Source organism: Mustela nivalis (genome assembly GCF_964662115.1).
Source record: "Mustela nivalis genome assembly, chromosome: 4".
NCBI classification, from domain to species: domain Eukaryota; kingdom Metazoa; phylum Chordata; class Mammalia; order Carnivora; family Mustelidae; genus Mustela; species Mustela nivalis.
The window spans coordinates 99776604-99793684 of NC_139023.1; the positions used below are offsets into that span (position 1 = coordinate 99776604).

The 17081-nt window shown below is 43.9% G+C and overlaps 1 protein-coding gene and 1 long non-coding RNA gene across 2 annotated transcripts in view; one reads left to right on the forward strand and one right to left on the reverse strand.

Moving 5' to 3' along the window:
• HADH (hydroxyacyl-CoA dehydrogenase) overlaps positions 1-9670 on the reverse strand; it is a 47572-nt gene extending 37902 nt beyond the window's left edge. The window contains exon 1 of the mRNA XM_082728579.1: positions 9414-9670. Within this exon, the coding sequence (XP_082584705.1) occupies positions 9414-9545 (132 nt within the window). The 5' untranslated portion in view covers positions 9546-9670. The remainder of the gene's footprint in view (positions 1-9413) is intronic.
• Positions 9671-9796: 126 nt separating this feature from the next.
• Positions 9797-14190, forward strand: LOC309863604. The gene is made up of 3 exons (XR_014311142.1): positions 9797-10314; positions 12081-12164; positions 13475-14190. It is a non-coding gene; the product is annotated as an uncharacterized lncRNA (long non-coding RNA).
• The last annotated feature ends 2891 nt before the right edge of the window (positions 14191-17081 follow it).

Below are 17081 nucleotides of genomic sequence, written 5' to 3' on the forward strand. Positions count from 1 at the left end.
ATGGAGATATAGGCACCTTTGCCCACTGCTGATGAAAATGTAAAATGTTGCAGCTGTTTTGGAATATGTTACAGTAATTCCTAAAAAATGGAAAAATTACATATTACCCAGCAATTCTACTTCTAGTTATATACCCAAAAGAACTGAAACCAAGGACTCTCAACAGCCCTTGTTAGTTCTATGTATACCCATATTTACAGCAGCATCAGTCACAGTAAGTGGAAGCAACCTGAGTGCCCCAACACAGATAACTGGAGAGACAGAATGTGGTATATACATCACTCCATTAAAAATATTCCAGTATACTATTATTCCTTAGACAGGAAGGTAACTTGGACACATGGTACAACACAGATGAACCTTGAAGATATAATATTAAGTGAAATAAGCTAATCACAAAAAGAAGACTACTGTATGATTCCACTTAGGTCCCTAGAACAGTCAGAGACAGAAAGTGGAACGGTGGCTTCTAAAGGCTGGGAGGGATGGGGGGAAGTTATCGTTCAATGGGTATAAAACTTCAGTTTTGCAAGATTCAGAGTTCTGGAGATAGATGATGGTGTTGGTTTTCCAACAATGTGTATATGCTCAAATATCACTGCACTGCATACAGGTCTCCCCCACTATCTGGAAGTAGAGCATTCCCATAACACCTTTCGTTAGCCAAAATGGTATAAAGTGAAAAAGCACTTATCATTAATGTATACAGGAAAATTTTGAACCTCCTCAGACCCCAAAAATAACCTCTTGAGCTCTTTTGATGTTAGGACACATCTTGCTGATGCATACACAAAATAAACGAAGATAAAGCACAGGTGCTCGCAGACACAGTTCAAAGCCCTGGTGGCTCGTGCTGAGCATGGTTCCCAGGGGCTCTGAGCGTGGTTCCCAGGAAGGAGCCCCTCCAGCTGTGCATGGCCTCTCTCACCACAGCCCCGCCTCTCTCACAGCTGGCAGCCAAACAAGTGCTGAATGCTTTTTCACCTATTTTTGCAACAGCAAAAGTCCTCCATGGCTTTCCTTCAGTTACCAAAAAGAGACTGATGTAGATCTTTCAGAAAAGCAGTATGACATAATGCAAGCTCTTGGAAGATGGGGGGAAACCCACATGTAAAAACGGCTAAAATGATCGATTTTATGTTATGCCTATTTTACCACAATTAAAAAAAAAAAAACAAGAAAACAAAAAACCTTTGTTCGATCCCAACACAACACTTTCATTTTCCTGAGGAAAGAAACAGAACTAAAGCAGAAAAACCATTCACTAAGATCACACTACAGGTAGTAGCGTTCTACCCAAAAAGGCACTTCCATCTATAGCACTTATTCCACCAAACTCTTCAATGGTCCCTGGGAACCAAAGAATAGAACTTCAGTTCCCACATACAGCTTGCGAAGCCCTCCACAGTGGAGACTCACCTCTGCTCCAGACGCACAGCTCCCTGATGCTGACCACTTCACCACCACGGCCTCCACGCCTACTACTGTCTCCTCTCCTGGCCTCTGCTCGGTCCACGCCATCTCCGCAGCTTCCCCTCACTAACTAAGCCTCAGTATCGCACAGACAACGTCTAAGTTTCACACATACTAAGTGCTGAGTACACAGATAATAAGTAAGATCACTTGAGACCTCCCACCCCAAGATCTTAGCTCTGGGCTAGCTGTCCCTCCTGCGCTCCGGTAATGGCCCAGCACCCACCTCACTGCTCTGACCATCTGTTTCAGCCTTGTCTTCCCTACTTCCCCACCGTAGGCTCCCGACAAAATGTCATTTGTCTCTGTGTACTGGGCACCAAGACCAAGGAAATACCCCCGGGAAATACCCACCCCAGGAAATACCGACCAAACAGAGCTGGTAGGAAAGCTAAGATGAGATCAGATCTCCTGAAGGTCCAGGGTTCTTTTCATCAGTGTAACTGAAGGCCCCCCTCCAATGTGAAAATAATTATATTACCAGAGGTTCTTACTTAGAAAAGAATTTCACGTGTTGCGCCTGCAAAGAAACCACACTCATTCTTCTTGAATTATGCAGCAGTGCTCCCCAAGTTATTCCCAACTTTTGAGGAGGAGATGGCAGTGGAGAAATGGAACAGAAAAATAAAGGTCTTTTGTTCGTTCTCCCATAGACAGCTGTTTTTCTTACAATAAAGAGGGCTCTGCCTACCATTTTTAACTTGAGCAACCATAATTTTTTTTTAAAGATTTTATGTATTTATTTGACAAAGAGAGAGAGAGAGATCACAAGTAGGCAGAGAGGCAGGCAGAGAGAGAAGGAGGGGAAGCAGGCTCCCCGCTGAGCAGGGAGCCCGATGCGGGGCTTGATCCCAGGACCCTGAGATCATGACCTGAGCCGAAGGCAGTGGCTTAACCCACTGAGCCACCCAGGCGCCTGAAGCAACCATAATTTTAGTGAGCCCATTAGGAACTCCTGTTTTTTGTTTTTTTAAAGATTTTATTTATTTATTTGACAGACAGAGATCACAAGCAGATAGAGAGGTAGGCAGAGAGAGAGAGAGAGGAGGAAGCAGGCTCCCCGCTGAGCAGAGAGCCCGATGTGGGACTCGATCCTAGGACCCTGAGATCATGACCTGAGCCGAAGGTAGAGGCTCAACCCTCTGAGCCACCCAGGCGCCCGGGAACTCCTGTTTTGTATTGTAGTACCTACCCACTGAAAGACCTTGAGGACAAGCAATCTATAATGGAAAAAAATTTATTTGAAGGCTATGTCCTCATAGTTCCATGACTTCCCTAGCCTTGGTGGAAGGCAGGCTTAGTCAGAGAAAAATATTTTTAGACCAGGGTGCTTCAGAGCTGTAAAAATAGGCCAGGTAAAGAGCACACTTGTCAAAGCCCCAGAGTACTCCAGCCACTGGGCCAAGGAAGCAGGCCAAGCAGAAGCATGCTGGTTTTATGTATTTTTGCAAACAGATCACCAGATCTGAAGCAGCTTCTCCAAAGCATAACCTGAATGGTAAGTGTATGAGAACTCTGTCACCTGGTACAGAGCGCTGTCTCATACGCCTCTACGCGACAGGAGGTTCATGGGGCATCAGCATTACGCTGCCTCCGAAAACTACTCTGACTTCCTTCCAACTCCCAGAATAAGTGCACCAAGTGAGCACTCATGATGCTGACTATAGCCAGACATTGCTTTTCCTCTGCATCAAGGCCCACCCTTGAGCACATGGTTGGATTCAGGAAGGAAAAAAGTCATAAATCAGATGTGTCTCTCAGAGCTGGCAATTCTGGGTTTATGATTATCTCCGATTGTGCAATCCCTTCAACTCTGCCATCCGCGTGGGCTGTCTTCGCTAGCTTCAACAATCCAAAAAAAGGCATTCCACTGAGGCTTTCAATCACGACTGCCACCATAACCAGCTGGTTGATTCTTAGAACAGTGTAATTGATTAGCTGGCTTTTTTTTTTTTTACTTGATTTTTATATTTCAAAAAGGATTTCTAAAAAGCCAAAGAAATGTGCCTTCATTTTCAGATGAGAAGAACACATTTTTTTAAAATTCGGTAAGCATCTGGATTTGGTAACATAGAGGAAAATAACTTCTCTCCCAGGACTGTCTCCTCCCATCTCCCACCAATTCCGGGAAGGAGAAAGGGCAACTGGACATGTCACTAGCCATCGACAAACCCTTGGTTTGACCCAGCTCTCCAAGATGTTGCCATGACGAATGCTTTCCGAGTAGAAAAGACAGTCACAAATCCAAACTGCTCTCCGTAAGATGAGTGCGGCAGTGTCTGCTAGAATGAATGGGTTTTGCTAAAGGACCAATTAAGAGGCTCCCACAAGGATTTGAGGATCAATGCCCGGTCCAGGAATTACAAAGGGGAGTGCAGGGGAAAGAACACTCCTTACAGAGAAAAGCCGCAGAGCCTTTTGCAGAATAGAGGAGACTCCGACCGTGACCTCAGCCTCAGAGTGTCTGTGGCTGGAGGAACAACAGTGATAATGACAGAGGGAGGAACGTCGCAGGGAAAGCTGGAGGGGGCAAAGGAAGGGAACTGGCTGAATGATTAAGTCTTGGCTGCAGTTTAAGTCTATTCTTGGCAGAAAGGTGGCATCAGGGAAGCCAAATAGAGATCACCAGGGAGTGATTCCTACTTCGAGTCTAGACCTAAGGAGAGGTCAAGCTGTTATCTACTGATTCCAGATACCCATGAAAGATCCCCCCCACCCACGGAGACCACACTTCTCTCTACAACACAGCAGAGGCCAGAGGTCCAGGCAGAATTGTGCTTACCTCGGCTTCAGGGATCAGACACCTTCAAAGACAGTGAAAAGAACTGAGAATAGAGACGTCATCCCTGGATGGGTCTCACAAATCCACACGAAAGCCACATTTACCAGATAGTTCCCACTGAACATGCTAGAGAAGCCACCGCAGCTCTTTGCGTGGTTGGCTCTCCCAACACTGTGAGGCAATCCTTGCTTGCAGGTAAGGCAAAAGGCAGAGAGGGGTTAAGAGATTCGCCTAAGGTTCCTACGGCAGGGGCCAGGTAGGGCTGAGGGCCAGGCTCTGGGAGGCACCTCCTCCTCTGCTCACTTTCAAGGGTTGGACCACCCCTCACCAGAAACAACTGCATTGTTCGTATACCTTAGGCAGACACAGGATAGACAGCAGCAGTACAATCTCCCTGTGGGCCCTCAAGAGCTAGGCAGTGAGGGGTGTGCCTAAGGCAGACTGGGAGAAGACAGAAGTGGAGGAAAAGAAATCAGAAACTCAAGCAAGGGATAGGAAACAGTGAGGGCTCTATCTAGGACATGGTAGAGAAAACCCCAAACCTGACTGAGGTGCCATTTCGGCTCTACAATGGCCAAATGTATTCTTTGGCATTCTTTTTTTACCTGTCTGCCCCAAGTTTTCTACAGCACCTCCAGGCCCACCCAAGTCCAATGACTAACATGCTGAAAGAGGCTGGTCTGACTGTCCATCGTGGATCATGAAGATCACAGAAGAGCCCAGTAAAGAAGTGAACAATGCCACAAGAAAGGAGGGAACAGCTTCAGGACAAATACATCCCACACCCTTGAGGGGGCAGTTAACACCGGAGTAAAAACATTCCCCTCCAGAAAGAACACCAAAAGGACAGCTGAGAGCCAGGTAACCATGCCAGTCCCCTGTGATCTTGAAACTTATTCCAGGTCACCGCACTGTTTCCAAGCACAGTTCAACCGAGACATATTCACTGTAGCAAAAAAGAAAGAAAGAAACAAAAAAGTAAACAGTACAGAGCAGTTGTGGCTACTCTCCTATTCAGCATCAGAAAATTCAGAGTTTGGGGCATGAACAAATTCAGTGGCTGGGAGGAAAAAAGCTCTCAAGTCCACTTTAGTCTTATGGAGCAAAGTAACAAGGCTTAGAACACTCTTCCCAGCCATACTCCAACTTTAATAGTCTAAGGAGCCCCCCCACCCCAGAAGAAGTGTGTACTTTTTGTTTCTTAACGGGGTTGGGGGGAGCTCTGGATGAGAATAATCAGGCCTCCAACCTCTTCTACACTTTCTTATTTCTTCAAAGAAGTAGAGTGCATTAAAAGGAAGGTTGTACCAGGAGCCCTGGAGGAATCCACCTTCTGAAACAGCCATTTCCAGGGAGCCCGCTGACTCCCCTGCCCCTGCCCAGTAACTTAAGGAAAGCTATGGTCTCTCTGGGTGCCTCAGATGAAAAAAAGGCAACAAAGCAAAGTTCAGAAAGGACTCATTCAATAAACAGAAGAAATGCAGAGCTAGTAGCTTTCTTCCTTTTCTCCCCTCCTTCACAGAATAAAAAACAACCTGCCCCTCACTCAAGGGTCATTTAATTCTATAAGCTTCTTTGCTGGCCTAAGTATTTGGCTATAGCTGAACTGGTAATCAGAACCAAGTCAGAAGTCTGTAATGGGCAACAACACAGGTTAACCTTACTAATTATTAACCTGCAGCCTAAGGGATTTTTTTTTTTTTAATTTAAAACAAACAAAAATGACAGGCAAAGTAGATGCTCTAAGAGAATACACATGTACAAATGGTCTGTGCTCTGATCAAATGTAATGAAGCACAAACCTCAATTATCTGAAACTGTTAAATTGCTTGAGAAATGTATTAGGCTCCCACAAAATCTAGTAAAAAAAAAAAAATTTTTTTTATCCTACTCAGCATGAAATGGGACACTTGGCAAAAGGATACATTTTACAAAAATTTAAAATTGTAACTGGAACTACACCCTGAATAAAATTCAAACTACTTCAGAAAGAGTTCAGGGAAGTGAAGATAAATGCAGAGCTGAGATGCTAGTTTGTGCTTGTGTTTCTACGGCTTCAGTGAGGATCTACCATGGGTGAGAGGACAGTAAAAAGCGACTTCCCTCTTTTCAGAGGTCCATTAGCAAACCAACCACAGTATCAACCAGCATTTGTATTCAAGATTAAGCAAGTTGGGGGGTGCCTGGGGTGGCTCAGTGGGTTAAGCCTTTGGCTCAGATCATAATCTCAGGGTCCTGAGATAGAGCCCTGCATCAGGGTCCCTGCTCAGCGGGGAGCCTGCTTCCCCCTCTCTCTCTACCTGCTGCTCTGCCTACTTGGGATCTCTCTGTGTCCAATTAAAAAAAAATTTTTTTTTAAATGATTAAGCAAGTTGGAACCAAATCATACCAATATTCTCCATCTAAATAATACAGTCCTACCTCTGCAGCAATAATCAGAGTTGTGAGTGGATATGAGGGGAGAAGGTCAAATGGACAAAGATGACCACAATGAAGAGAAGTAATTGCAAAGGCAGCTAACATTTTGTGAGCTCTTATTAAGTGACAGACACTGTGCTAAGTGCTTGAATTTTGCTAATTCACTCAATCCTCCCCATACTCCTACCAGGCTAGTACTAGTATTAGTCCTACTTTTAGAAATAAGTAAACTAAAAAAAAAAAAAAAAAAAAAGTAAACTGAGGCCAGAGGCTAAGTAACTTTCCCATGTTAACACAGCTGGCATGTGAAGCTGAGCCAGCATAAAAATCATCCAATTCCTCATACTGAAGTGGACCCATTCTCTATTCAAAACACATCAACTAATTCTTCAGTGGCACTCAATCAGCAAAACAGACTTACCCAGTGCCAAAAAACCATAGGGCAAGGAGCATAAAGAATGAGGTGATACTGCCTGGGACCGCATGCCGCAGGACAGAATGCAAACACAGATCCACTAAACCACCCAAAACATCAGCGAAACCACCAGAGGCACCCAGGTTCTACAGGAAAGCATGGTTTCCCGCCACAGGATTAAAGCTGTCACCTGAAGTGGGTGAGGTTCTTTTAAACCTTGTTATGTAAGATTGGAACTATGTTCCTTATGAATGTTCACTTCTTGGACTTCCAGTCTTCCCCCCGCCCCGAGACCCACACCCAACTTGGGGCTCAAACTCAAGGCACAGATCAAGAGTCCCACTCGGCTGACTGAGCCAGCCAGGCACCCCTAGACTTCTGGTGTTTATCAGCTTTCAGAATGACAATTCCATTATGTTTCCAATGAGCAGGGTAAAAAAACATTTCCCCCTTAATGAAAAGGCACTCCTTGTTCCAACTACTCAAGGATTTGACCCACAAGTATGTGTTTCCATCAATGTCAGTCATTTCTCCCCACTCCTTTCTCAAGTGAATGCTCCATTACTATACCCGTAATTTTAGGAGCTACCTTTATGCCTTTTCATGGATACCTTTTTCATGGTATCCAATAATGGATGCAGAATTGCAAGAACTGAGCAATCCCATTTTGTACAAAAGTTGAGGTGATGCTTTCTACACAGTTTCTGATCTTCTTCCACTGATGTCTTCAAGGTACTGTCCATTTCCTATACTGTTCTTGGAGACTAAAGCCCTCCCTAATAACTTGTCACCGAGACATTGTTTAAGTGTTTTTAAGTCAATACATTATTTTACACCTGCCTGCAATAAATTTCACTCTCATAAACTTGGGAGATTTTGGTGGAGCAGAAAGAATACAAGTGCGCTCAAGGCTAAGCTCTCTTCAAGTATGTTACATGTGGAACTTCTAGGTTAGAGGGACTTACACCTCCTCACAAAAAACAGATTACTGGAACACCATAACCTAGCAGTCAGGGTATCCAACAATAAAAATGGCAATATATGTCCAAAAACACAATCTCAGAAGAAAAAAAAGGAGAAACTATAAGAAGTCAGATGGATAAAAACATTTTTAAACATTCTGTTTTTAAGAGAAAATATGAATATGCTGCAAAAAAAAACCTGCAGGGAGAATTAAAATATATAGTAGTAATAAAAGATTTTTTTAGAGAGAGAAAAAGGGAGACAGGGAGGAGAAGGAGAGGCAGAGGGAGAAAGAGAATCCTAAGCAGGCTCCACACTTAGCACCAGGTGGGGCTTGATCCCACAACCCTGAGATCAAGACCTGAGCCAAAAGCAAGAGTCTGACTTAACTGCCTGCCCCACCCCCTCCACAATACAAGTTGCAAAGGGCTGGAACGCTAAGAACAAAGTCAGCTAAGAAAATCACAGTTCTCCAATATGAGCTGGAATGTAAGCGCTAAAAATAAATAAATAAATAAATAAATAAATAACAAGTATCACAGTAACCATGTAATCAGTTGCACAACTGACCCCGTACTACTCAGCTCAGGCGAACAGGGCAGAGTCCTGAAGATGAACAATGAGATTAGACACTCTTCCTGGGCCCTCAGCCACTCTACTCCCACTCTCCCCAGAACCTAAACCGCGCTGTTCTTTGCAAAAAGGGTAACAGGTCAAAGTTGCGCAGCCAACGCGCTTGCAATTGGAGGGAGTCCCAGGGCCTTGGAAGCTTCGGTTAGGTCACTTTACAAAGTGCTACCAAAAGGGTGACTATTACCTTTCATTGTAACCCATAAGCAAAGGAAACACACGGCGGGGGCGGAAAAGAGAGATCATTCAGAAGAGCAGAAAACGGCTCTAACAAAGACTGGAGAATTAGAAAACACGGAATAAAAACAAAACTAACTGATCGCAGTCCGGGTCTCCGGAAGCAAATTCGGTCTAAGCCGAGCAGCGAGCGCGCAAGTTATTCCTCAGTATTGTGCACATGGAATACTATCTTCTCTGCACGGCCCGATTCCGAAGTGCATTCAGAAACACTTTCCACAGAGCCTCCGTCGGACCCTGGGGGCGGCTGGAATTTAGAGACCAGGAGCCTGAGGCTCAGTCCAAGGACATTCGTTCTTTGGGGGACTGCAGGAGTCAGGCCCAGACTCGAGACTTTTCAACTGCACGGGTGGGGGGCGGGATGGCATCTCCTCCGGCTTCCCGCGGACGCCCGCCTCCCGGCGGAGCAGCCACGCGGGGTCTCCGCTGGCCAGGACCAGCCCGGAAGCGTGCGCAGCAAACCGAGCGGGGTACGCCGCCCACCCCGCCGCTCACCTGGGCGATGCCGGCGCCCATCAGCCCGCCACCGATAACCGTCACGTGCTTGACGATGATTTTCTTCGCCGAGGCCGAGGCAGTGGACGAGGAGGACACAGAGCGCACGAGCTGCCGCGTTACAAAGGCCATGCTGCAGACACAAAGGCGGCGACAGCGATAAGACGTCGCGAAGTTAGCCGCGGCACGGGCCCTCGCAGTTAGGTGACCTCTGGGGGGCGGAGACCGAGGCGGTGCCTCCGTCCCGCCCGCCCCCGCGTTCAGTGACATCATCGGCGGCGGGGGTGGAGTCCCGAGGTGCGCCCCGCCCATTGGCCCGGGCCGGCGGGGAACCGCGTTCTAACGGCGGGGCGCGGCTTCCGGCCCAGCGCGGGCGGGCGCGGCTACGGCCTTCAGGCGGGGAAAGGGGCGTGGTCGCGGGGGCGAGGAGGGAGCGCGCGCGGGCGAGCGGCGGTGGGCTCCCTGCGGCCGCGGGGCGGGGCTTCGGTCCCCGCGCGGTGCAGGCGTCTGCTCGGAAAAGGCGCAAGCCGCTCGTGAGATGAAGCGCGGGCGGTTAGGTTAAATCCTCGCCCTTGAGGCGTGTGCGTCTATCGGCGCCGGATACAGACTTGCAGATTCGCAGTAGTGATCATTTTTTAATGCGGTGGGTATTGGCCGTTCCTGCGGAAACGGAAGGAAACAAACTGCTCGTACCCAAAACAAACGGCTGCGGACCCCTGCGTCGCAACACAGAGAACAGGCCCGCGGGAGGGAAAGGGCGTTGACCTGTGGGGACCCATGTCAACGTCAGCGTCTATCAGTGCAGTGAACGTGGACGGTTGAAGGTCGAAAAGCAGCCGTTGTGATGTAACGTGCATAGGAAGCGGAGGAAAAGATGCCTCGCCACGTAACGGAAGATGGGGTCAGTCTTCTCGTTCATGTGAATGATTTCTGGTTACTGTACTTTAGTAATCCACAGTCTATTATTTTTAAATACATAATAAGACTCCACAAACACACCATCCAAACAAAAATCGGCCTCTCCGGTCAGAAGGAATCCACACAGTGAACCCAGTGTTCGCCATTCCTTTGCTTTGGTCTCATTTTTTATCGAATTCTGTAAGATGATGGGAGACGTTCTGTTGCTCAGAGCTCTGTTAGGATTGGAGCAATACTAGGGTCACTGCTGCTTACGGAGACAGCGTTACATCCGAGTAACTAAAGTCCAGTGAGTGCTAGAATGTAGCAAATGCAAAAGCCAGTGGGACTGGAAATGGAGAAGAAAGATTACACAGAGAACACTAGTAACTTGAAAAACAATGAAGAGAGAAATCTAGGCAGAAGAAGCAGCCGCCCATTAAAAAGTAGAAACAAGAAAATATTGCGGGGGTGGTGGGACAGAGGGATTAGGTGTGGTTAGAAATGAGGCTAGGATGCTGGATTAGGGGGACGTGTGGAGGTTTCTTGAGGTGGATTTTAGCTTTCAGTTCTCATTTACAAGTTGTGTCTCACGCAAGGCCAGACGTCTAAACATACTCTAGCACTGCCACAATAAACACTTTCTAATTAAAATGTGTGTAATGTAAAACAGTGCCCAAGGATGCTATATTATCAGATCGTGATCTGTTTTCCCCCGGGAAGAATAACTGTTGCCATGTTTTTAGTGGCTCTCAAATCTGAGGCTATTAGCTAAAGGTGTGAGGGAAAGAATAGAGCACAGACATGGGCGTCAGGATTCCTGGCTCTGTCACCTGTGTGCACTAGGACCCTTGCAACACTTGCTCTACCTGGGCTCCAGCATTCTTGTCTATCAAAGGAAATGAGGGGATTCCACACTAAGACACAGCCCCCAGTTTACAGTCTTCTTGATGTGAGAAACAAAGCAGAAGAGAAATGAATTTTCTTACTACCCACAGGCCATGGACAAGTCCTTGAAACAGGCAGAATGACATTCCTCTAAGGACTCAACTGCCTCGATGTTAATGTTTTTGCTAAAGGCAAAAGGCAACTTTAGCCCGACGCCCAGGATCTTGTAAGTCTATTTTTTAAAAGATTTTATTTATTTCATTTTGCAAGAGAGAAACTACTTTAACATATAAAAATTCCTTTAGAAATTTCCATTATCTCTAAACCCCCCAAGATACATGTTGGCAATTACCTCCCAAGTCCATGGCCCACCAATATGGATCTGAAGGGTCTCATGACTAAGGTTTTATTAGAAAGTAGTAAATGACCTTTTCTAACAATAGCTAGCCCGCTCACGTTCCTGGAAACCTTGCTTCCAAAATGCCTTAGAGACTTAACTATCCGTATCCCCTCCCAACTTGAAAGTATATAATGGACCACTCCTCATGACCCCACTGCAGCTCTTTCTTTCCACGGCTCCTGTCCCCATGCTTCAATAAAACCAGCTTTTTGCACCAAAGACATCTCAAGAGTTCTTTCTTGGCCTTGGTCTTTGAACCCTAACATCTTTCCTCCATCATTCCACTCTCATCATTTCCATCATTTCCACTCCAGCCCAGTCCTGATCAAATGACAGTTAGAATAAAATCACTTTCTTTTACCAAGACTGCGAGACTTTTCCCAAGTGTGGCGTTGGCCTTTCAGGGATCCAGCAATAGTTTCTGTGGTCCCTGACTGGCACCTTCACCCTGTTCTTGGGGATTCTGTCATTTCTCTCTACAGAAAGAGAGGGGTACCGGGAAGCATGACCCTGCTCACTGAACCAGTTTGGAGACTGCAAAGGGAAGGACTGGCACAGAGAATGGAGTAAGTGATGACTGCTTTTATTTTTGTCTCATAAATGGATCATTGTAATACTTAAAAAATACATATCAAAGAAGCATTATTTGCAAATATACATCGTGGAGGCCCTGGAGAGTGGCAGAAGCAGGGAGGACAGTAGGTCCTTCAGATGTGCTGCAACTGCTCTCCACAGGGGAATGTGAGGGACTGTGGAGGAGGTTAGACTGGGGTGAGTAGCAGGGTGTCTGTGGGGTGTCACAGGGGTAGCAGCTCACATACTTAGTGAATGCTCAATTTGTTGACTCTTTGCTGATCACGTTTCTGCTCTTCACCAGTGTGCTAAACTACTTCCTCAGAGTAGTGAGGGTGAGTAGAAGATTATCAAGTGGAAAAAGAGTTACAGTGATGTTCCAGACAGACAGAGGATTGTATCTGTAGATTGTGAAGGAACACAGAAGAGAAAATGGTCTGGAAATACAATTAATATAGAATAACCATAAATATGAGATTGGAAGCTGGCATGGGCCAGATCAGGGTAGGCCTTTTTATGAGAGTCATGGTCACAGTTACATTTAAATTGTTATTTAGAAATAACTACAAACTCATAGAAAAATTATTAAGAATAAGAATAATGCAAAGAAACCCATACCCCCATAGTTACCTATTGTTAATATTTTATACGTTTGCTTCATCTTTTTTTTTTTTTTTTAAGTGAGAGAGAGAGAGAGCAAGCAAGGGACAGAAGGAGAGGAAGAGAGAGAGAGAATCCCAAGCAGGTTCCATGCTCCCCATGGAGCCCAAAGTGGGGCTCAATCCCATGACTCCCAAGATCATAATCCAAGCCAAAGTCAAGAGACCCACACCCAACTGACTGAGCCACCCAGATGCCCCTGCTTTGTCATCTTTTTTCTTATCATTTATCTATGTCTACCTCTCTACATATCTTTATCTATCCATAATATTTAAGATATGTATAACATGTAGAGAGAAAGATATACTTCCTGAGCCATTTGTGGGTAAGTTACACATATCATGGCTCTTCATCCAGTATTTTATTGTGTATTTCCTAAGAATTGGGTGGCTCTCTTATATAACACAGCACAGTTGTCAACATTGGTAAATTCAATATTGTTACATTTCTATCTCATTGAGCACCAGTATTTCAATTTAGTTAATTGATCCGGTAATACCATTCATAGATTTTTTTTTTCTTCTACTACTGAATCCACTCTAGGGTCAGATACAGCGTTTCATTTCATCTCTCTCTCTCTCTCTCTCTTTAAATAACAGATTTATTGAGGGCTTAGTTAATTTGTCTTTATTTTTATGTTTAGGTACTGGCTTTGCCAGGAACATTGTGTTTGTGAACAAGGAAACTATATAAAGGACTTAAATATCCTTTGGAGAGATCTTTTAAAAGCTATCATTGACAACTCACTTCTCAGCCTGTGCATATGAGGTGGGAAGAGAGTGGCTACACAAATTCAGACCGGAAAAAATACAATGAGGACAAATGCTCCCAAACATGATGGGAGAAGAACAGAGTTTCGTGTCATCTTTTAGAATTAGAAATGCCAAACTGGTATATTCCTTGTGGAAAACTTTCTTTTAAATGAAGCACACATCGTACATAAAGGAAATCTGAGTAGTAAGACTGAATAAGAACTATAGGATATACAACCTTCAATAACATTGTTACAGTTGTAATTTAATCATAAATCATTTGAGAATTACAAACCATGTTCTTCTAGTCTGTTTGATTTGACATTCTGAAATTCTTTACACTATTTCGTAAATATACTTATACACCTTGTCATTTTTTTCTTTGAAATAAAACTGCAACTAGATTCGAGCCATCTTTGCAAGATGTATTTTGCATTATGAATATGTTCACATGATATGTCTAAGACTAGCTTCACAGTAAATCAATGCGGAATGGGGATGACGGAAAGTGGGCTGGGTGTAGATGAAACAAGATTTATTTAACTTCTGTAGGTATTGTCCGTAATAAAAAAAAATAAAAAGAGGAAAACTGCATATGGTATTAAAATGTGTTCAATTATGGTCATTACTTTTATTTGCTTGCATTGTGAAATATGGTTTTAAAATTTTCATCTTGGCTCCTTGATAAAATCATTTCATTATCCTTTATCTCAAACACAGTGTTTGGCCTAAGTGTTAAAAATGCTTTATTAGAGAGATTATTTATTATTTTAAAAAAAAAACATGGTTTACATCCTTATTTGTAGACTCCTCTTCAATGAAATACCATTGAGTCAATTTGTTACATTCCTATTATATTTCAGATTATCATGTTAGTTGTTGCAAAAGAGATTTATTTCACATATCACACAGCTCAAGTGTGCAGTTCAATGGCTTTTGCCAAAATGGTATAACCTTTACCATAAATTGGTTTTAAAATTTTCATCCCCCCAATAAGATCCCTAATGCACTTTTAAAGTTAATCCTCATTTCTACTGCCAGAGCCAGGCAATCACACATCTACTTTCTGTTTCTGTATACTTAACCTGTTATAAAACACTTCATATGAATGGAATCATTTAAATACATTGTCTCAGCAAAATGTTTTTTAACTGTGGCTTCTCCGTGGTATATTATGTGTCAGTGGTTCATTCCATTTCATCACTGAATAATATTTTACTGTATACATCTACTCTATTTTGTCTATTTGTTCACCAGTTGATAGGCATTTAGGTTGCTTCTTGTTTGGGACTATAATGAATCATGCTGATAGGAACATTCTCTTGCAAGTGTTTGTTTCCCCAGTTACCTGGGGATGGAATTGCTGAGAAGTAGGGTAGTTTTATGTTTAACTTTTTGAAAAGCCATAAAACAGTTTCCTTTTTTTTTTTTTTTAAGATTGTATTTATTTATTTGACAGGGAGTGGGGAAATGGGTAGAAGGAGAAGCAGGCTCCCCACTGAGCAGGGAGCCTGACATGGGGCTCAATCACAGAACCCTGAGATCAGGACCTGAGCCAAAGGCAGATGCTTAACTGACTGAGCCACTCAGGTGCCTCCCACAGAACTGTTTCAAAAGTGATGGTACCATTTCATATAATCACCATCGACAGACAGTGGTTTCCATCTCTCCACATCTTCACCAATACATGTTATTTTCTGTCATTTTATTATGGTCATTTATTATAGTCTCTATTTTCTGTCTTATTTCTCATTCTAGTGTGAAATGGTATCTCCATGGTTTTATTTTGGATTTTCCTAATGTTGAATATCTTTTCATGAGCTTATTAGCCATATATGTATCTTCTCTTTGAAAACGTCTGTTTATATCTTATATACTTTTTCATTGGTTTTATTATTGGTTTGGACTCACAAGTTTCTAATTTTTCCAAAGGTGTATAATTCATTACTGGATTTAGTTATTTTGAGATTCAAATTATTCTAGATTGGGCCAGTGGGAACCTCTTCAGATGATTTCTTGTGACATTTCCCCATTCTTTTCTCAACACCTCCTCACTTTCTGGCATAATGAAGCTTATTTTATACCTATACTGCCTTAGTTCCAGAAAGAGTCATTTTGTGATGTGCTCCAGTTCCTTTTAATGGGAATGATATTGGAGACCGAGGTCTGGGCACAGCTATACTTTAATAAGATTAGTCTGGAAGCTTTCTGAAGGATATATTTGTTCTCTATTGCTATGCGATAAATTATTCTAAAACTTAGTGGCTAAGGGTGCCTGGGTGGCTCTGTTGGTTGTCTGCCTTCGGCTCAAGTCATAATCCCAGGGTCCTGGGATGGAGTCCCAATGGGCTCCCTGCTCAGCGGGGAGCCTATTCTCCCTCTGCTTTTCTCTCCCTCTCATAAATAAATTAAGAAAATCTTAAAAAAAAAAATTAAGAAAGAAAAAGGGTGGTGCTTGGGTAGCTCAGTTGGTTAAGCAACTGCCTTCCGTTCAGGTCATGATCCTGGAGTCCCAGGATCAAGTCCTGCATCGGGCTCCCTGTTCCAAGGGGAGTCTGCTCTCCCTCTGACCTCTCCACTTTCACGCTCGCTCTCTCTCTCTCAAATAAATAAATAAAACAAAACCCCGCAAAACAACAAAATAAAACTTAGTGGCTAAAGTAAATGATTTCATGGTTTTTGTGTGTCAGAGAATCAGGAGCAGAAAAGCTAGGTGGTTCTAACAAATGATTCTTCAGGAGGTTATAGTCAAGATATCATGAAAGGTCATAGTCAACCAAAGGCTTCACTGGGGCAGGGATGTCTGATTCCAAGATGGTTCACTTACATAGCTATGGGCAGGATGTGCCAGATTCTTGCTATTAGTAGGAGGCCTCAGCTCCTTGCCATATGGACCTCTCCAGAGGGTCACTTGTGTGTCCTGACAATGTGGCAGCTGGCTTCTCCTGGAACAAGTGATCCAAAGAGAACAAAGCAGAAGCCACATATTTTTCATGACTTTTCTTCCAAAGCTGCACCCCAGTAACCTAGTGGTCACATGAGTCAGCCATATTCGATGTGGAAGGGAACTACAGAAAGAATAGGTAAGGGCAACCATACAATCTTCAAGGTCATAAAGATACTTTCCTACATTATTTTAGAATTCTTGCTTTACTTTTCACATCTAGGCCTGTCACTCTCTAGATTGTTTTTTGTATGTGGTGTGAGATAAGGAGTCAGGGTTCATTTATTCCCGTATGTTGATATTCACCGGATGCAATGCCAGTCATGGAAAATTCCACCCTTTCCCACACCATATGACAGTGGCACCTTTCATCACAAATCAGGTACTCTTATGTGTGTGAGTCTGCCTCACTGGTCTGTTTGACTTTGTGCTGATCCCACACTGTCTTGCTTACTGTAGCTTTAGAAGGAGATTCGACACCTTGGTATCATGATCATTTTGGCTATTCTGGCTCTTTGCTTTTACAAATACTTTTTTTTTTTTTAAGCTTTTGC